The 21,427-nt window shown below is 41.4% G+C and overlaps 2 protein-coding genes across 4 annotated transcripts; one reads left to right on the top strand and one right to left on the bottom strand.

Moving 5' to 3' along the window:
- The first annotated feature begins 717 nt into the window (after positions 1-717).
- LOC133650904 (thrombospondin type-1 domain-containing protein 1) lies at positions 718-17,947 on the top strand. Of its 3 annotated transcripts, none has more exons than XM_062048661.1 (8): positions 718-853; positions 4,146-4,256; positions 4,555-4,940; positions 5,006-5,582; positions 7,099-7,260; positions 10,913-11,312; positions 11,389-11,839; positions 16,627-17,947. In XM_062048661.1, exons 2-8 carry the CDS (start codon positions 4,205-4,207, stop codon positions 17,227-17,229), a joined length of 2,631 nt encoding a protein of 876 aa, XP_061904645.1. In that variant the 5' UTR covers positions 718-853; positions 4,146-4,204; the 3' UTR covers positions 17,230-17,947. The 3 variants fall into 3 exon arrangements, with proteins under 3 accessions (XP_061904645.1, XP_061904644.1, XP_061904646.1); XM_062048660.1 differs by having other exon boundaries at positions 5,006-5,666; XM_062048662.1 differs by lacking the exon at positions 7,099-7,260.
- On the bottom strand, positions 17,503-20,435 carry fgl1b (fibrinogen like 1B). Its single transcript, XM_062046677.1, is given in 10 exon segments — positions 17,503-17,907; positions 18,011-18,026; positions 18,189-18,252; positions 18,326-18,451; positions 18,618-18,706; positions 18,933-19,030; positions 19,093-19,252; positions 20,050-20,269; positions 20,271-20,297; positions 20,373-20,435. Coding segments are annotated over 10 exon segments (1,044 nt in total). The 3' UTR covers positions 17,503-17,726.
- Between the last annotated feature and the right edge of the window lie 992 nt (positions 20,436-21,427).

Below are 21,427 nucleotides of genomic sequence, written 5' to 3'. Positions count from 1 at the left end.
TGTAATATTGGCTGCATTTCAGATAGTTGTTTGTGTGCCTTGTTGTTCCAGACCACAGCAAACATTACCTAGCTTGCCAAATATTGTAATAAATCTATTAAAAGAAGACAGCTTTAACTTGGACACACACATCTATACCTTTGACCATTAAAAGTCGGTAATTTCCAGGAGTTATCTCACATTCTGAGTAGCCTTTGATTTACTAATGGTTTCTTATGTTGTAAAAAATGTGTAGAATAAATATTATATTTCCACGAAGATTTGCTTCAGCCTGCGACACATAGTCATTTTGATAGTAGGCTATTATAGATAATATAGACACTTACTTCATGTGTTGCCTTCATTATAAGACTTATATACGGATTTAAATTTTTTGCGGCTCCAGACAGATTAGATTTTTGTATTTTTGGTCCAATATGGCTCTTTCAACATTTTGGGTTGCCGATCCCTGTTCTACACCTTCGAATGATTTCTCAACTTCCTACTTGGCAAAGACTCTACTGTGCCAGGAGAGATGTGGTTGTCACCTCACATTCCTTCTAAGTTGTAGTTTTATTTCTAAAGTCAGGGAAGTAAATAACACAAGGAGTAAAATAACAACAGGCAACAAAACAATTAGAAAAGAGGCATGAAAACCAACAAACTAATACAATAGCATTAAATGACGTCATTGTCGCTCACGCGCACAACAGCAGCGCGCGACACTGCTTGTGCGTGTGTGGGAGGGAGCACCCCCACGCACGAGATACTTTTGAAAGATAAAGACAAACTTTTTTTAAGAAAAAAATCTTCTCAAAATGGACCAAAAACACCGAGAAAAGTGGATAAATGTTGCTGTAATGAATCAGGAGACGTAAGTACCAATTGTTTCAACATGTTGTTAAACTAACGTCAAGTTTTACTAATTTGCGCGTGCACGACATTTTTTTTTTATTTTAAAGGAAGGCTTTATGAGGATATACCTTAATTAGTTAACCTCCTTTTCTTTAACAAATATATCCCAAATTAACAACTAATACATATTTGGCGAAAATTAGTTTCAGTGAGAGTTAATATTATATTGGTAATTATAATAATAATAATGATGTCCTATTCAGTGGAGGGAAGCGCTGTTAATTCTATAAAGTACCTCCCCATGACATTAAAAACGAAAATTAATTAAAAGAAAAAGGTATGGCAGTAAAGTTAAAGAGGTGTTCTCCTATTTTCAAGTATATAGTCTCCATTGGTCTAGGAAGACTTTTGGAAGCCCTTTGAAATGTTTATAAAATATTTATATGCCCAGGAATTTACAGGACAACCACAAAGTGCAAGCCATCTTTTTCTGATTGATTAATTATTCAAATAATTAATCGAGTAAGTGAAGTGTTAGTTGCCTCAATGCAGGTGTGTCTAATTTAATTCCATGAGTGCCGCATACTAAAAAATACATTTTTATTTTTATATTTATTTTTGTTATAGGCTAAAACAGTGGTCGGCAACCCAAAATGTTGAAAGAGTCATATTGTACCACAAATACAAAAAATTAAAAGACATGATGTCATAATGATGGCAACACATGATGTAAGTGGCTAATTAGCTATATTAGTGTCGCAGGCTGACGCAAATCTTCGTTGACAGAAATGTTGAAATGTAATATTTATTCTACACATTTTTACAACATTGAAAAACATTAGTAAAACTTCTCAGAGGGTGAGATAAATGAAATGACTGTCTTAGAATGGCCAAAGGTATAGATGTGTATATCCAAGTTAAAGGAAACGGCAGGCTGTCTTCTTCTAATGGATTTTTTTACAATCTTTGCAAGCTGGTTAACGTTTGCTGTGGTCTGGAACAACATGGCACACAAACAACTATCAGAAATGCAGCCAATATTACATACTGATAATGTGCATTAAACATGGAAAAATAAACTAAATACACATAAGTAAAGGAAATTAAATGAGCTCAAATATAGCTACAAATGAGGCATAATGATGCAATATGTACATACAGCTAGCCTAGCATCGATTACCTTGCAGTCATGCAGTGACCAAATATGCCTGATTAGCACTCAGCACAAAAGATAACATCAACAAAGCACACCTTTGTGCATTCACGCACAGCATAACACGTTTGGTAGACAAAATGTGACAAAGAAGGAGTGGCATAAAACACGTCTTTCTGTGGCAGTGTCGGAGAAAGTTGTACATGTAAACAACCTGTTGAGTCACAGTCCACACTATGGTGAGTTCAAGGGCCGCTGAAATTAGTTGGACAAAACGGTCATCAGTGAAGCATAAACACAAACATATTAAACAGTGGGCTTTCTAACAATTAAGAAGGTTTGTGTCGTGTTTGTCCTTCTACAGAAACCATATTACAAAAAAAACATATTTTTCACCGCATTTTTTATCCATTTCCATACATTTTTGAAAAAGCTCTATGGAGCCACCAGGCCGCCGCTAAAGAGCCGCATGTGACTCTAGAGCCACGGGTTGCTGACCCCGGGGCTAAAACAATGCAAAATGTTAAATGGCTGTTGTAAATTGTTCAAAGTGAATTTCTAAAACCAAAACATTTAATAATTAAGAACACCACCGGCTATTTTATGTTATCATTAGTGGTTTATCAAAACATATATATTTTTTATGTGTCTATATTTTTCACAATTACAAATTATATTGATACTTTTAATTCAATGATAGCTAACATTAGCTAGCCAAACCGCTGTAATTAACTAACAACACACAAAGCTATTGCATGTGTGTGTGTGTTACGCACAGGCAAAGTTACGTCATTACGTGCTGAAAGACGAAAAAGGGGGTTTATAATGCTTACAACACATGCATTGTGGTGCCAAGGTAGCCATTTTTGTTGGCCAAAGCTTTTGTTTACATGGCTGTACTGTTCCTGTGGTAATGTGAGCAAAGCGAGAGCAACAAACTTGATTAAAATGCATCGTACAAAATTAAATTAAAAAATCAAGAGACAAACTGTACCCTATTCCAAAGGCTCGCTACCCCAAAACAAAAAGTAAAATGTATGGAATTGATCCTTATGATCACTTTTAATGGACAAGAGATTTGAGTAAGATGCTGCTACTGTTCAGGCCAAACTTGCCTGTATCTCGTCAACGGAGTCAGTATTTAAAGCGTTGAAGAATTTCAGAATGCAAAGTCTGTTGAGGCTTATTGTCCTCCCTTCAAATTACGTGTGATCTATGGCTTTCGTCTATTATGTGTTCGAGATGGAATGAGGGGGCCCAGACTCATTTCATAAGCAAGTTCCCTTGAAAAAAACCCAAGCCAATTATTACTTTTAAATACTTTGACCACTGCGCTACTTCTCCCGAAAATAATACTCATTATTTTTTTGTGCTTACCCATGACTTAAAGTGAACAGACAACATGCTTTTCTTCCAAAATGATGTACTGTATGTTGTTTGTAGGCCGCAGCTAGCTTGGCTAACGCTAACATCTTACTAAATGCTATGTGTGAAACTGAATAAAACATGCTTTTGATTTAAAAAGTCTTTAAATGCAGTGAACACACCAACATTTACCAGGTGATGGCGTTAAAAGTGATGTTTGATCGTCTCAGGGCTTTATAGTAAACATTGATTGATTGATTGATTGATTGCTTTCACCGTGGAAATTAAAAAAATTCACCAAATAATTACCCCCCCACCCCCCACCCCCCACCCCCGAGGCGATCGTGGTAGCGATTGTGGCAGTTAATGACGTTCGCGCCATGATTGGAACTTTATAAAGAAAAGAACACAACTTCAGCACATAGTCTTGCATTCAGCCATGTAAATAAGCTATTCAGGTGCCTGCAAGACCCACAAGGCACTGTCTTTACTTTCAAGCCCAATTGGAAAGTTAGCGCCCTTCAGGCATCTGCACAAAGGTTGCACACAGCCCCTTTAAGAAGTAATATGAATTTAAAGATAAAACACATGCAAGCTTTGCGTTAATAGCATAAACATTCTTTTTTAGCATTCCCCATTATTTATATTGTTTTTGTAATATTAAAATGTGACGCTTGGCCAACAAAGGCCATCTGGTCGCACATTGCACAATCCTGCTTTTATGTATTGCTCGTTACTGTCTGTTTTGGATGACGTGAGACCGTAGAAATTGTGATGCACATCTTATTTGTAGAGGTCAAGGATGGTAGAAGAAGAGGACCATGCGGCGTAAGAGCAAAACAAAACATCGGAATGCCACAGACCGTCTCGCTGCTCTCCTTGTTGTTGGGGCTCATCGGATACGGTATGCGTCACACTGGCTGTATCACCTTAAAAATACAAGTATGCTGTGTATTATGATCATTGAGTTTCATCGAGCAGAATAATATACTGTCAACGTATATTTCAGTTGATCTTGACTTACTAGGGACCAGTGGACTTACAATGGTATCTTATAGGACCACTGTCAAAAATAGGACATAAATCTTATGCTATTTAATTTTTTTACAAGAAATTTGAAGAAATTTAATAAATATTGTCACAATGATAGAATAAATAAGACATATCTCAACAATGTGATATTTGTGTGCATTCACGTCTAGCTTTGGCGGGGCTCAACATCTGGCCCTCCTTCCATGTTGCCCTTAGCAACGCCAGCGTGTTTGTGGACTTCAGCACAAAAAGTAACAGCAGCCTCATTCGCCAAATGAGCCTGTCTCTCATCAACATGGACACCAACGCCACCCTCCTGACCAGGACTCTCCCTGACAACCGGTCTGCGGGTCGGGTGGAGTTCAACTGTTCCTGCTTCCTGTATGCGGGAACTTTTCGCTTCCTGTTGAGGCAGACCAGCGCCTCAATGGAGGTGCACTCCAATGCGACCGGGCGCTTGGAGAGCACCTGGTGGTGGAGTTCAGAACTGCAGGTGCAGTGGCCGACGTTTCACATGGCTGTCGAGCGGGATGCAAACGACTCAGGATCTTTTCAGGTAAGCACAAACAAACTGAAGCTACAATTTCAACGCAAATGTTACACACTTCTTTGTCCCTCCAGATTGGAATATCCACCAATGAATACTTCCAGCCTTGTTCGGCCACCCTGGACCCCGCTCTCCTGTTAGAGGTCAGCTACATGGAGTACAACCAGATAGGACGAAAGGGCATCAACAAGGTGCAAGCCCGCACACGACATCCAATCAAACCTCTCCATTCCCAATTGATCAAGCTGCCCTGTGCCTTCCCTTTCACGGAGCGAGACTTTGTCCAAGTGTCCCTACGCTCCCTACACTCCGCGCAGGAGGTGAAGAGCTCCGGGCCTCTTTACCTGTCCCACATCTTCTCCTATAAGCTGCTGGTGGAAAACGCTAATGCCTACAGGAGCGGTTGCGAGGGCGCTGTGAGTGTGAAGCTAGTATCGCCACCTTGCGCTCACGTTAATGGGAAAGTGTTGCTGTATAAAGACGCCGTCGTTGGAAGAGGTGTTACCGTCTCCTCCGGGATGGGAGCAGGGGGAACGGCAGCGATGGAATTCGGACAGGAGGAGCCGTCATCTCTTCCGCTGGCCTTCAACTGGCTCACTCAGGGAGAGAATGAGACAGAATTCAACTGCTCGGTTTTTTACCCTGGAAGGAGTAAGTACTGCTTCCGCTTTGTGTTTAACTACAGCCGCTCTCCAAGTCCTGCTCAGACCTGCCTGGTGGTGTACAGGAGTGAAGGTGGGTAACCTAGCACATCTTGATATCATTGTGAGGGGTGTAACGATTCCTTTTAACAACGATTCGATTCGATATTTGTGGTTGCCGATACGATTCAGGGACAATTTCATTTTTAGAACGATACGGTCCGAAAAGATTCAGTGAGTTGAAATCGATTCAGTAAGTTTTCAGCAACAAAAAAAAAGCAGTGTGACTCTGAAGTAACTAGTGGATACTGGACACTTGGGGTGAAGTGTCTTATATTTCTGTTATTTCTTTTGAGGGAATTATGTATAAATGAATTATGGCTTCAAACAAGCAAGTAAATAACAATTAATGGCCGATGCATTCACATCTTATTTGAATAAAGTGCAACCAACACATTAGGTTGAATTAACAAGAGGAAACCTTTTCGGCTCACATTTTCAATATTCAAGACATTTTCACTAAAACTACAGTCACCAACATTTTAACAGTAGATTTACCTGCTAAATAAATTTCCTCGACCCGGCCATACAGTATCTTTTCTCTTCCCTGGCGTCGCCCTTTAAGAACAGCATCCCAGGTGTGCAAAAGCAAATATGCCCCTTCATCCCTGCTGATGGTGTTGGCCGCTCGCGTCCTAATTTACATAACCTCCTTTAACCATCTCTTGTATTTTGATAAAATGACTTCTCCTTGTGTTCCGGAAGTTGGTGCGTCGCCATAACTTGCTCTGCTATCACTTCTGTTTTGTCTGTTGCTTCTTTTGTGGTTTATCATTGGGTTGTATAGTTTGTATTTGTTATGGCTTTTGCAATCGTGCTGTAGCTGAAAGTTATGATATTGTAGTGCCCCGCAGTGGTAAGGAGAAACACTCTCAGACGCTTGATTAACAAGCGGTAACAAACTCAGGGAGTCAAAACGCACGTAAATAAAAGCTGCCGTTCGCCACAACTCACGTTTAGACACTCAACAGACAGACGCCCAAACTCTCGCGCGACTCCGTTCACTCTGCCGCTTTCGCACACGTCACACACAACAGCACCACCTCTTGAAGGCACACACGTGCATATCACAGATATTACACTATTGTCTTGTGGCATTTGCTTTTGTCATGACCTTTCTCGACCACGGTAGTTATCTGCCACCTTTGTTTTGATGAGGCCACAGGCAGGAAAATAGACTTAACGTTTAACGTCTTCATTATATGTATACCAGTGCTGAACTTTATATAAGTCTGCCGTTCTTATACGCACTGTTTTCCTTTTTCTAGTATCGATAAAATCAATCGATTCCCTTTTAAAACGAGCTCAGATCGATACATATCTTTCGGAAGGCAAACTTGCGCAAACCAGATCGATATACTTGAAGTTTAGGAATATATATCGATTCATCGATCAATCGTTATACCCCTAATTATTATGTTTCAAATTTGCTATTCGGCCCATTTTGGTCATGCTTTCTGGTAAAGAGTCTTGGGGGCCATGGAAGCAGTGGACTGTATGCAGTGTGAGCTGTGGAGAAGGGGTCAGGGAACGTGTGCGAGAGTGTTTGCTGCCCTCTGGGGTGGAAGGCAAGCGATGCACGGGCATGGTAAAGGAACAGTCCATCTGCTCCTTGGAAAACTGTGCAGGTCAGTCTGTTTTCCACTTTGCACTTCACTGTCTGTGTTTCATGTAATTAAAAATCTAAAGTTGCCATTGTGATATTTTTGATATTGTAAAAAGGTCAAAACCCAATCCAGTCTAGTAGATGCATTGTTAAAATGCTCTTTGAGGCAGTGGAACTAAAAAAAACTGCAATGGAACCTTAAAGATTGAACACAAAACCACCTTTGTTCAGTTATCAAAACAATTTCCAACATGCAGTAAGAATTAATGGAAATTGAAGTGTTTTGAGATAAGAGCTGTCCTTCTGCGAATTGTTATGCTTTAAGTTGCGAGCAAAAATTTGACTTACAAACACCATAGTCGTTAGCGTAGCAAATGCCTGACTGAACCCCTTAAGATCCGACTAAAACGTCCGGTCTCACTCGCTAACATTAGCTTATAGCTAGAGATTGACATACCTTTGTTTTTCCAAGCATTGGAAGGAAGGAAGTGAGTGTGATGTACAGTGCTGAGAAGAAGTAGATGATATTTGTTGAATTAAAGAAAAAAAAACATCAATAACATGACCTAGAGTGTCGCCAACTTGGCAAAGCAATTGAAGCATATCACTGCTAGTCTGTACCATATTGAGGCAAAATGAGTGTAACGCCAGCCAAGAATATTTAAATATTTAAACGGCGGACATTTGCCCAACAAAATTTGGAAACGCTGCTGATGGTGTGTTTGACGGAGAAGCAGCCGGAAGGAGATAGCGTCGAAGTCTACTCTCCAAGGTAAATGGATGCTTCAGATTAAGCCACGCCTCCTTGGTTACTGTCGTTATGTTTCACACTTTTGTCAAAACTGGCTCGAATTTCAGACAAATTAGCATATGTATATGTCTTTCTCAATTGCTGAGCTAACCTTTGACCAAACAGCATTGTGCTTGTTGATGTTCTTCACGTTTATTTGAAAATGTGGTCTTAAACAAGCAAGCTTTGATCCAACAAAGACATTTCTCGTAGTTTTGTCTTCGGTTTTTGAAATGGGATGGAAATTACTCCGGATATTGTATACCCATATTACTAGTGCCCCATGCACACCTAAAAGCCATTTTTATGAAATAAACGGCAATCCTGCTAATTTTCAGTGTCTCAATGCTCATGCCGTTTGGATCAGCTTGCTTGTAGTGGTGTGAATTCCCCGCAATCTGACTGGTTGAAATATTTTGAATTACTATAATTGACAAGTGATTTACATGATTGAGCATGTATACTGTACGTTATTATTACATTACTTGATACAACTACTGTAGTTGTTAGTAGTACATTCTATTGCACTGGTTGTTAAACTTTTGTCACCAAGTACCACTTCTGAAAACACTTGACTCTCCAACTCCCACCATAATGACCAACATTACAGTACAGTACAACAAATACAGTAGCGTAGTAGGCCTAAGTATTCATTAAAAACAAGGCAGAGGTTTTGTTTAGTGAGTATATTTAATGTTTTTGGCCACTGTAACGTTACACACAATACACAAACTTAATCAACAATGATACTCCATATACAGTACATATTTACAGACTTTTTTGGCGTACCACCAGATGGGGCTCGTGTACCACCACAGTTTGAGAATCACTGTTCTATTGTATTGTTTTATACATTATTTGTTATCTAAATATTTTGTTTTTGCTTTTGCTTTCTAAAAGGTATGTTACATGTTAGAATGGTGCTGTTTTGCGGGGGGTCAAGCACCAACTAAAATAATTTCAATTCCTTTCATAGGGAGATGTTGATTTGAGATACAAGTGTTTTGAGTGAAGACCTCCTCACAGAACCAATTAAGATCGTAAATTGAGGTACCTTTAGTTGTATTGTGATCTATGTTTTTATTACGTCCTATTGTATTATTGTCCTTTTCAATTCGTGTTTTTGCAAATTACAAGTGTGTCGTAGTGTTTGTGACATCGCCAACTAGTGGCCTAGCATGAATATTACATTCCCTTTTTCTGATAATGTTTTTTGGTGTACATAAAGCATTGATTGATTGATTGATTGATTGAGGCTTTTATTAGTAGGTTGCACAGTGAAGTACATATTCCGTACAACTGACCACTAAATGGTAACACCCGAATACGTTTTTCAACTTGTTTAAGTCGGGGTCCACTTAAATTGATTCATGATACAGATATATACTATCATATATACTATCATCATAATACAGTCATCATACAAGATAATCACATTGAATTATTTACATTATTTACAATCAGGGGTGTGGAGGGGGGGGGGTAGGATATGGACAGCAAGTAGTGGACATAGAGAGAGAGAGAGATAGAGAGAGAGAGGGAGAGAGAGAGAGAGAGAGAGAGAGAGAGAGAGAGAGAGAGAGAGAGAGAGAGAGAGAGAGATCAGAAGGCATAAGAAAAAGTATCTGCATTTGATTGTTTACATTTGATTATTAGCATTTGATTATTAGCAATCCGGGGATTGAGATCCAAAGCATAATTAAGGAGTGCTCTGCTGTTTTTAAAGACTGCAAAAATGCTAGTCAAAGAGCCTATATGGCAGGAGTAATCTGCTGTTTTTATGAATCTGCTGCAAAAACGTCAATCAAAGATCCTCTTTGAAACAAGAGTGCTCTGCTATTTTTAAGGACCTTGTCTTCTGTTTTTAAGGATCTACTGCAAAAAAGCTAGTCAATGATTCTATATATAATAGGAGTGTTCTGCTGTTTTCACAGGTATACTGCAAAAAAACTCTAGTTAAAGATCCACTAAAGTGGTAATATTCATGATAGGCCACTAGTTGGCGATGTCACAAACACTACGACACACTTGTAATTTGCAAAAACCTAAATTAAAACCATACTAATAGGGTTAAAGGAAGCAGTAAAATAAGCTTTCTGAAACTGAAGCAGTTCAATCCAAGTGCTGTACCAACACTGTTAAGTTAAAGTACCAATGATTGTCACACACACACTAGGTGTGGTGAAATTTGTCCTCTGCATTTGACCCATGCCCTTGTTCACCCCCTGGGAGGTGAGGGGAGCAGTGGGGAGCAGTGGGCAGCAGCGGTGGCCGCGCCCGGGAATCCTTTTTGGTGATTTAACCTCCAATTCCAACCCTTGAAGCTGAGTGCCAAGCAGGGAGGTAATTGGTCCCATTTTTATAGTCTTTGGTATAGGGCTGCAACAACTAATCGATTAAATCGATTAAAAAAATAGTTGGCGATTAATTTAGTCATCGATTTGTTGGATCTATGCTATGCGCATGCGCAGAGGCTACTTTTTTTTTATTTTTTTTTTATAAACCTTTATTTATAAACTGCAACATTTACAAACAGCTGAGAAACAATAATCAAAATAAGTATGGTGCAAGTATGCTGTTTTTTTCAATAAAATACTGAAAAGGATAGAAATGTAGTTTGTCTCTTTTATCAGATTATTAATCAATTAATCGAAGTAATAATCGACAGATTAATCGATTATCAAATTAGTTGTTAGTTTCAGCCCTACTTTGGTATGACTCGGCCAGGGTTTGAACTCCCAACCTACCAATCTCAGGGCGAACACTCCAACCACTACGCCACTGAGTAGGATTATGTGGTGTGAGTTTGTGTTTCCAAAAAAGCTAAAGATAAAGCAAAACAGACTCGTGCTGAATTACTGTTGTCTGCCTTTTTCCCTTGCAGTGTTTCCGGCTCCGTCGCCATCACTCCCCCCGGTCCTCGCAGGAGTTGCACCCCTGGGTGGTCACATGGTGGTAGTGGCCGGTATATCCCTCTGCCTTGCTGTCATTCTGGCCACTGTGGTCATCACCGTGTGGAGGAAACTGTGTCGGACCCCTCCGTGCAGCTCTGTGCGCAGAGGCTCCATGCATTCCCCTGGCGGGCGAAAACTCTCGGATGAGGCCTCCATTTGCGGTAACAGCCTTCAGAGGCCGTGCTTTGCCGATAGCCGAGGGCCTCCAGCTGGCGTCGGTTCGACCCAGATGGACATGGGGCCTCTTTCTCAGACAATGGTGATGCCTCCTTCACAAGATCCAGAGAGGTTGTCTCCCACAGCTCAGAAGGTGTTGCCACCCATTTTTGGGTGCGTATTTGACTCATGCGTTATTTTGCGGCACATTTGTTGTCGTATTGGTGTAAAATGTGCAATGTCTCCCCAGTTATCACTTAGCTCAGCAGCAGCTGAAAGAAATGAAGAAGAAGGGATTAAAGGAGGCCACCCAGCTCTACCATGTGTCCTCAAGCCCAGTTCAGGACACCGTGGTAGGGACGTCCGTGTCACCGAGCGGCTCCGTCATTCCAACACAGGAGGAACGCAACCATTCTTTTTCTGAGTTACCGTTGCAGGCGTCCAGGATCACATCGGACCGACTGAGCCCCAAGGTGGAGCTCGTCTTAGGTCCCCCGGTTTCTAGTCACGCGAGCGGTGGCACCTCCAAGTGGCTCAACCGCACTGCTGACTGGGTGGAGATGGTAGAGAGGAGTGGCTTAGTGGGAAATACTTATCATAAGAATCAACATTTCCGCCGGACATCCAGTTTTACGGACGCAAAACCTCAAATTTCATCTTCAGGACACTGCAGACCCTTCAGAGAGCGGAGCATGACACAGGTTAGCTATGAAATTTAAAGGAGTCATAATATGCAAAAACAACTTTTCTTACCTGTTGGCGCCTGTTTTTGTGTATTTGGGTTACCCGTAACTCCTGAAAATGTCAATCCAAACCATGGAGGCATGGCGGAGATATTTATGAAACACTCTTGTCTCTGTAATTTGCGACAATTTTGACATAATTCGTCTTTGTTACGCCAGCGGATATCTACATATATAGTAGCAGTTTGCCCGAAAAGCTTTGTGAGAGTCCGCCATTTTTATTCAGTTCTTGTCTGACGTTGTAGTCACAAAGTTCAATTTTTTCTCTATCGTCTTTTTGTAGGGCAGACTGGATTGTACATGCACATGCATGCTAAAATCCTCCGCTGTTGCCATTTTGAATACAAAGTAGCCTATACATCTAACTTCTATCTGTCAGTACGCTCAATATTTAAGCACTAATAACTACAAGACCGAGCCTCAGGAACACTACGGCAGCTAGATTACATCCTAGTGAGGAAGAAATGGAGGAACTCCATCCTGAATGCTGAGCCATACAGCACTTTTAGTTCTGTGGGCTCAGACCACCGTGTGGTCTCAATGAGAGTTTGCCTGAGCCTCAGGGTCCCCAAACCAAGTCCCAAGATCCGGTATAACTGGAAAGCTTTCTCAAGTGACCCTGGCCTTCAAACCAGATACGCAGAGGAGATGAGGAGACGATTCCAGCAGCTGGACAGGGGAGCGGAGGCCAGTGGAGAATACAGGAGATTCGTCACTGCGAATGAGGAGGCGACCAGGCTGTACGTGCCCATGATGGAGAGAGTCAGTACCTCCAAACGATCCAAACACCCAGAGGTCGTAGCAGCACGAGGGATGGTGGAGGAAGCCCGCCTCAACTTTGAGCGGGAACCAACTGTGGAGAGGCGTGGCGAGCTGAATGAAGCCAAACAGTTTCTTTTCAAATGCTATGATACCATCAAAGGGGAAGAACTGATGGAGAGAGTGCGGAGGGTGCAGGCGGCGCAAGGTGAACAACAGTATGGGGAGGCCTGGAGGGTCATCAATGAGATGACGGGGCGGAAGAGGACCAAGGAGGGACAGGTGGAGGGACACAGCCCGGAGGAGAGGGTGACAACCTGGTCCAGTCACTTCAAAAGGCTGCTGGGAGAAACAGCAGACGCAGCTGAGGAAGAAGAAATACCATCAGTCCTCCCAAACCTGAACATCAACGATGGTCCCTTCACACTCGGAGAGCTCGCCAGGGCAAAAGCCACAGTAAGAGTGGGAAAAAGCGCTGGCCCGGACGGCATACCCCCAGAGGTCGTGAAGAACTGTGATCTTGATGACATCATTCTAGAGTTCTGCAACCTTGCTCTGCTGCACAATCGGCTGCCTGATATGTGGTCTCTATCAAACATCGTACCAGTGCCCAAATCCGGAGACCTCTCGAAGCCAGACAACTACCGAGGCATCAGCCTGACCTGTATCACTGCGAAAGTCTACAACCGCATGATCCTAAACAGGGTCCGGCATGCAATCGACCCTCACCTGAGAGTAAATCAGAACGGCTTTCGAGAAGGACGAACAACTACAGCCCAGATCTTGGCACTTAGGAGATTGATTGAGGAGGTGAGGAAGGACAACCTGACTGCAGTCCTATGCTTCATAGACTTCAAAAAGGCATTTGACTCGATACATCGAGGCACGATGGTGAAGATCTTGAAGGCATACAGTATTCCTCCGAACCTACTCCGAGCAATAGAGTCCATGTACGCAGGAACAAGGGCCAGGGTGGTGACCCCAGATGGCAACAGCGAGGAGTTTGACATCCTGGCTGGAGTTATACAAGGGGATACACTAGCCCCCTTCCTCTTCATCATAGTCCTTGATCATGCGCTCAGGAAGGCAATAAATGGGCGAGAGCAGGAACTTGGCTTCACGCTGACACCAAGGAAGTCGAGTCGACAACCGGCAGTGGTCCTGACAGACCTTGACTATGCGGATGACATCAGTCTGCTCTCCAACAACGTGGAACAAGCACAAGAACTCCTACACAGGGTAGAGCTAGAGTGCGCCAAGGTTGGCCTTAGGCTAAATGCCAAGAAAACTGAGGTCATGACCTACAATGTTCCACCAGAACATCAACCTCTGATAACAGCAGGAGGCACTGTGCTGAAAGAAGTTGAGGACTTCAAATACCTGGGCGGATGGGTCAACTCAACTGAGCAGGATTTAAAAGTGAGGAAGGCACTTGCATGGAGGGCCCTGAACGGCATGACCAGTGTATGGAGCTCCAACCTCCCCCGCCAAATCAAACTCAGCTTCTTCTACGCGACAGTTGAGTCCGTTCTCCTCTATGGCAGCGAATGCTGGACCCTGAAGCCAACCCTGGAGAGGTCTCTGGATGGTTGCTACACCAGGATGCTGCGTGCAGTGCTTAACATCAACAAGAGTGCGCACGTAACCAACAGAGTCCTCTACAGGGGAATACCAAGGGTGAGCGAGAAGATTGCTGTAAGGAGAATGAGACTAGCAGGGCACTGCCAAAGGCATCAGGAGCTGCCAGCCAGCAAATTGGTACTGTGGGAACCAACACATGGGCATCGGTCAAGAGGACGTCCCACACTAACATACGTGGACATACTCAAGAGGGATGCAGGAGCTCAGAGTACCAAGGAACTGGCCAAATGTATGGAGAATCGGGATGACTGGAAGCAACGATGGAAGGCTCGTCTGAGGACGACCTAGAGAGAGAGAGAGAATAACTACAACATGGCTGACGGGATGAGGCGCAATCTAAGGAGCTTGGCCTGGATGAGGGCTTCAGCACGTAAATAAGACTGCCCACAAAATGTCAGTCAGAAAGCGGCTTGAAGATGGTCTGTAAAACAAAATCTATGCAACATATGGACTAAAGCACCACCATTAAATGTTATGTAGAGCAGGGGTCCTTAACCTTTTTGCCCAACTTTTCCACTACGGAGGGTCCCGTGGCCCGCGTAACATTAAAACTGATTAAGTAATCTTATTCTTGATTTGAATCATATTCAATCATTCTATTTAACAGTGACGTGCTGTGAGGTTCATGGCTGGTGAGGCACTGACTTCATCACAGTCAGATTTACAAACATATGAACCCTAAAGAGTATTTTATTCACCATTTGATTGGCAGCAGTTAACGGGTTATGTTTAAAAGCTCATACCAGCATTCTTCCCTGCTTGGCACTCAGCATCAAGGGTTGGAATTGGGGGTTAAATAACCAAAAATTATTCCCGGGCGCGGCGCCGTTGCTGCCCACTGCTCCCCACTGCTCCCCTCACCTCCCAGGGGGTGATCAAGGGGATGGGTCAAATGCAGAGGACAAATTTCATTACACCTAGTGTGTGTGTGACAATCATTGGTACTTTAACTTAACTTTAACTTTACACATACAAACTGTAGCACACAAAAAAGCACATTTAATAAAAAAAACTTTATTATGGTCTTACCTTTACTTATAAATGAAGTAGGCTCCACTCCAACGTGTCATCACTTCCGCTCTTAGCGCCTTCAAAATAAGAGCGCAAGGCATATACTGTATAACAGCGCGTAACAGGAATTAACATCACAAAGAGGAAAGCCCATAAAAATAGGTTACAATAGATTCAATCTTGCACGTGGAAAGTTTAAGTGTGGGCTTTAGTTGATATAACATGCAACGCCCCCCCTACCCCCCGTTTTCTACGGCGGGGGTGCACCGGCACAAGGAGGCGGGATTACTGCGAGGCGAGCCTCAGCCAGTGTGTCTTCGCAGCAGTTTTATGATCGCTCAGCACAAGAAATACGTTACACACATACAGTTGTTGACAAAATACACTGTACATTATATACCTCAGCTAACTAAACTATGGAAATGTATTATATATTTCATATAGCAATACGGTCTCACTGCACAGCAGGCCAGCAGTTAGCCGAGTCATTGCGCAATCCATGTTGAGGCACAACTGAGTGACGTGCCTCAACTGGCTGCTGATCACCGCACCGTCTCTTCTCAGTATTTGAACGGCAAATATGAAAATTCAGCGATTTTAAATAAAAATAATCTAAAACTGGTGAAGTTAAATGGAAAATAACTTTATAGTATAATCACTGGATACATATAACAATTTAATTTTTTTTTTTTCTTTTTACATTTTTTTTCTTTCCATAATGGCACGTGAGGCCCCGCCTCACCTGCCTCTAGTGACTGCACGTCACTGCTATTTAACCTACATACAGTTTAAAACCTTGTCAAATGATATGCAAATATGTGTTAATCACAAACATTTTTATCAAAGCTTAGGTCAGGCTGGTTAAAAAAAAAAAAAATCAAATATACTGAAAAAGAAGGTACTCATAAAAGCTGAAGAAAAATACATGTTTAAACCATTACACAGTGCTAAAATAAATACATTCTAACCAAATTAATAATACATAATAATGTTATATGCTATAAATTATATATTTTTTTTAATTAAATAAAATACAGCTTCACTACTTTAGTCCTAATTCTTGCGCTTAAGAAAGTTCTCTGTGACTTAAGCTCCAGACTTCTTCTGTTTGTTTGAGATTGTAACTACTGCCACAAGTGGTGGAAAAGTGTATTACAACTGAAGAAAATATATTTTGGCCCAAAAATGGGCCCTGGCCCTAAGGGGTCAGAAACACTGATATAGACCACAAGGAAGTTTTTAAATGTAGAAAAAAACAAATCATAATATGGCCCCTTTAACTTGAAGTATGTTTTGTCTGTTTTTGCACATTATTGTTTTTATTTTCTGTTCAGGTGGGATCTCGGACTCTCCCTGAAGGAAACTCTTGGACCAAAGAGAGAAGAGAGAGGTCATCATTTAGCTCTTACCCCATTCCAGAGCATGGCACCCCAAATTGGAGCGATTCCAGAGCCCAGGGATGCAACGAGAGGAAGGCATGGATAGAAACCTCCATTCCTTCACATACTAATGAAGTAAAACACACAGGAACCAACACTTCTGAGGAACATCTGGACCGCAGTGGCACCACAGACAGGCAGATGGGAATCTCAGGAATTGGTGGTCCAGCCACAAGTCCCGTCAGCCCACAAGGAGCAAACCATCTCAATGTGGAACGCGCCGAGCAGAACTGGAACCGACGTGGTCCGTCACCTATACAGAGGAACATGCTGGCCAGAAAACTGAAGGAGGCTCAGTCTTGCTCTGGAGCCAAAGGGCGTCAACGCAGCTCCACCTTCAGTGTGTCGTCATCAGAGCACAGGAAAGACCAGTGCCACTCGCTGCCTGGGGCTGGAGCCTACACCAGCGCTGAACGCTCTGCTTACAGGCTGAGTGAGACAGAGAAGACGATGACGGACCTCAACCTTTCCTCAGCACACAAAGGTGGTGGAAATTAATGTTGTCTCCTATATCTGTGATTATCTGTTCTCAGTGATTTTAAAGTAAGTACTGTACTATTTGGCAGAATCTATAAAAAAAAGCTTTATATTTTATTTTAAATGGATGTTACTAAAAGAGAAAAATAGACACTCCCTAAACGTAAGGATTTATTCTTTCTGATTGTGGTCCTATTTTAGATATATGAAATCATGGTAGTGTCACTCTTGCAAGAAAGAAAGTAACACGTTTAGTTATTTTTTTATTCATATCATTTATTTGTAATTGTGTCAAGTTTGATGTAATTATTTTCACTCTTTTGTAACAATGAACACTTCTCGTCAATAAAGCCCTGCTATAACTAGGTTTTGAAGGCATAAACATAAGTTGTGAATGAGATGCAATTTGTTTTTATTATGAGTTACATTACATTTTGGTATTAAGTGATTATTTGAACAAAGAGTTATAAAAACAGTAGTCTGTCATCAAGGTGAATGACATGTGATGCTTTGCGTATTTAAACGTCCCCGCCGCCGCTGCCCATGGCGTCCAGGAAAAGCAGAGGGCGCACCTTCATGGTTGTGTGTCTCAGCGAATACCAAAGACCCCTCCATGTGCCCCACACCACGCCATTGTCATATTGACCCTTGTACTTCCCTCTGCGGTAGAACTTCCCGTTCAGGTTGGCGACGTGGCATCTGTGGATTAAAAAACAACAATTTGTAAATACAACATTCTGTGAACAATAAATGCTTGAGAAGCAACATTTTGGGTTTTTTTCTAGAATGTGCAGGTTGGTACAAATCAATAGTGAACCCTTAGGACCACAGTTCCTCAAGTAGATGCCTTCTTTTTAACCCAAATAGCTTAAAATGACTGATTTCTACAAAGAAAGGATTCCCCCATAATACTATATAATAGATGGAAGTTTCTGCAGTTGAGTACCAAGTCACTAAATAGTGTATTAATAGGGTCTCACCTGTTGTACACCAACCAGCATTATTCTCCTGTGCACAGTTGCCCTGAATGTAGCGGTCATTGTCCTGGTAATGACCGTAGAAACATCAGTTGAAAAAAACATCACTTTATGACAACGACATGAATCGATACACTAACCTGATCCCTGGTGCTGAACTGCATACCACTGAGGCAGGCGGACCACTGCTCTACCATGCCTCCACCACCTGCCAGGGCATCCCCAGCTCGGCCGCTGTACATCCCGTACTGAAGGCGATATCGATCCTGAAATGGGAATTTAAAGCGTCTCAGAAGTTCCACAAAATTGACATACCATAGAAAATATATAACATTTATTCATCTGTGCTAGAGATGCTTAATAAATTGTAAACAACCACAGCCATAGATTTATTATGCAAGGAGCCGGCCTTGGTTGAAATGTGGTACATACAGCCTCGTTGGTGACATAGAAGTTGTCATAAAAAGCATGACTTCTCTTTCCTTCCCAGTCCATTAGGTCGATCTTCACCAGGTTCTTACCTTGGACACACAAATTATCATCTTTGATTATTATGCAAACAGATTTTGAGCAATACCTCAGAGTTCTGCATAATCTTATTTTTAGGCAATTCCTACTTTGTGTGAACCGTTTGGGGTAAGACCCTTTTTGTGTGTTCGGTGTCCTGACCTCGACCCATCAAACACCACAATCTAATGACCAGATGTTCCAACACTTTTGCTCATACATGAAGTTTTTATTATTTACCTTCCGAGAGCAGAGAATACATGTGTTCATTTCCCAACCAGAACTCGTCGTTCCATAGTTTGAAGTCTCCAAATCCGTCTCTGTAGTCCACCCAGTCTCTGGAGAACACATTATTGTAAATTTTGCTATAATATCATGACGCTCGTAGTTCTTTTAAAACCTGTCAAAGTCAACTTTTCCATGGCGCCGTCTCTGGAAAACCGTCCATCCTCCTCCGTCATCCATATCACAGTAGACCAAGAATGGCTCCTGGTGTGATTTGGGCCTGATTCGGTAAAAACCACTTGGTGGTTTTATTCTGTCAAACAGCTCGGAACAGTCTAAAAACATGACATATTCTGATTAATATTGATATCTAGTTTTTGAGTCATTACAGCAGGGCTATTCAAGTAGTGGCTTCAGGGCCAAATCAGGCATGGGAATGATACCATAATGGCCCCCAGGTTCAGTTCAAAATTTGGGAAAGAAACATTTTTACAGCAAATTCACACTAGAGTGCTTCTGTTGTATAGAGGAACTTGAACCACATTTAACCCATTGGCGGATCTTGCATTGACATTTTAACCTTGTTAGCAAACAAAAAACACTGGGGTTTAAACTTTTGATTTACATATTTTAGGCGTTCCTCAAGACACCGCTTTAAGTCCTCTCTTTTTTTTCGTAATTTGATTTTTGCAACTAAGGTGTTGCTGTAGCTTGTTTACTTCAGATGCAGTCAGGTCAACTTTTTTAGTTATACTAGTGGTGTTTCTTAAGGTTCTATTTTAGTCCTTTCTTTTTCATCATTTGGGCTATTCAACTGATGGACCGCGAGTTTAGTTCAAAACTTGCGAGAGACTCGCATTTTTGCAGCATATTCTTGAACGCTAAAGCGCTGTCATAGAGATGATCTTTGACTAGCTTTTCTGCAGACGGTCCTTAAAAACAGCAGATCACTCTTTTAACTCTGACAAAATAAATAGACTAAAATCAAAATAACTGTGGTTCTCCAGAGCATACAAAATTAGATCAAAGTAAATAGTGAAAGGAGAAGTCCGCCCCCCCGATCCGTAGCTTACTGGAAATGTGGCCCCCAAAACAGTTTAGTTGAAGATCTCTGCATTACAGTGTTTTGTACCTCTGTCATAGACGATCAAGCTTCCTGCTGGTGGAAGTGTTGTCATATTAGAGCTGTCCAACGCACCCACGCTACTATTGTTGTCGTTTGAATCCGTGTGTGGAGCGGAAGTTGACACATTTACGGGTGTAATTGGACGGAAGTATCTGTGCCTCTGCAAGTATTCCACCTGCCAAGCTCCGATGAGGAGTTTGTTTTCCAGTTTCTTGATGCTCCGTTTTTAGAGCTGGTACCTCTGGACCACATCCCTTTCAATAGGGAAACATGCACAAAAGCTTATTTTGAAACATATATTATCCATCTACCAATAAGATTAAACCTACTGAGAACGGGTTTGATGATGAAGTCTCGCTTAGGAAAAGGATGAACAATACAAACATCAACATGCCTGTAGTTCTGAAATGATCAAAAAGTACATACAGTAAAAAAATACTGTTCAATATTTTGGGCTGAATAGTAAATAGCCTACCTTCCTTCTGCAATGTTCCCCTGTTGTCTGCACACTCTGTGTTCTGTTCCCTACAAGGTTTTGTCAGTATTTATTTATGGCAGGGTTGGGTTGGTTCTGCATGGTCCACATTAGAAGAAATACCTTGCCAAATTCTGAACCCCAGCCTTTTTGTTTTTTACTATCTAGCATTGCAACATACTGGGCATTTGTCTTGAACAAAAATAGGTTCAGTCATTAACTGAGCAATTTAACCTCTTCTATTGCAAAATGTATACAATTTTTTATCTAAAATAGAATTGATATAATGGGTCCACCACATGTATCTTTATCTGCAGATTATTAAGTAAACAAGTAAAATAAAAAGTACGAGACAACACTTTCCCCCAAATCAGCAAACAAATAAGTTGAATGGATATAAAAAACTATGTATTCTAATACATGTACAAAAGTACATTCATCTAAATTTCATTTGACAACACTATGTTAAATGTATGTGTCCATACAGGGCCGCTCATGGCTAAATTCTCTAAACAGAGTTTTAATCTGAGCTTTAACATTACAAAAAAATGTTTACACTTTTTTATTTAAGTGACACAATTTTTATTTTATTTTTATACTTTTATACAAACTTGAAATCAATTTGACGCATATTTCATACTAAAACAAATACATGACAATCAAACTGTCCAATATTTTTTTGTGCAAAATAACACATTTAATATAATTAAAACATAAATTTGGTATTACCAACCGGGATTCAATCACAATAGGACTGTTTATCAGCCCGGCACTATAGTGATGCATAGGGACAATTTCCATGAAATTTGCCATTATATTTTTATCAGTGATGGAGCAGGAAGGGGCTAGTTTTGTGGTAAAATGTGTACCTTGTCATTTATTATTTGACTTTTTACATGCACTTCTTCA

This window comes from Entelurus aequoreus, linkage group LG05 (assembly GCF_033978785.1).
Source record: "Entelurus aequoreus isolate RoL-2023_Sb linkage group LG05, RoL_Eaeq_v1.1, whole genome shotgun sequence".
Taxonomy (NCBI): domain Eukaryota; kingdom Metazoa; phylum Chordata; class Actinopteri; order Syngnathiformes; family Syngnathidae; genus Entelurus; species Entelurus aequoreus.
The sequence above is the reverse complement of the archived record's forward strand: the minus strand, read 5'-3'. Positions and strand labels throughout refer to the sequence as shown.

Excerpts from the sequence above, each read along its gene's own strand:
- LOC133650904 (XM_062048660.1), top strand. The coding sequence starts at position 4,205 with ATGCCACAGACCGTCTCGCTGCTCTCCTTGTTGTTGGGGCTCATCGGA. Across the intron at positions 7,261-10,912 it reads CTCCTTGGAAAACTGTGCAG|TGTTTCCGGCTCCGTCGCCA; the intron begins GTCAGTCTGTTT and ends TTTCCCTTGCAG. Across the intron at positions 11,313-11,388 it reads GTGTTGCCACCCATTTTTGG|TTATCACTTAGCTCAGCAGC; the intron begins GTGCGTATTTGA and ends ATGTCTCCCCAG.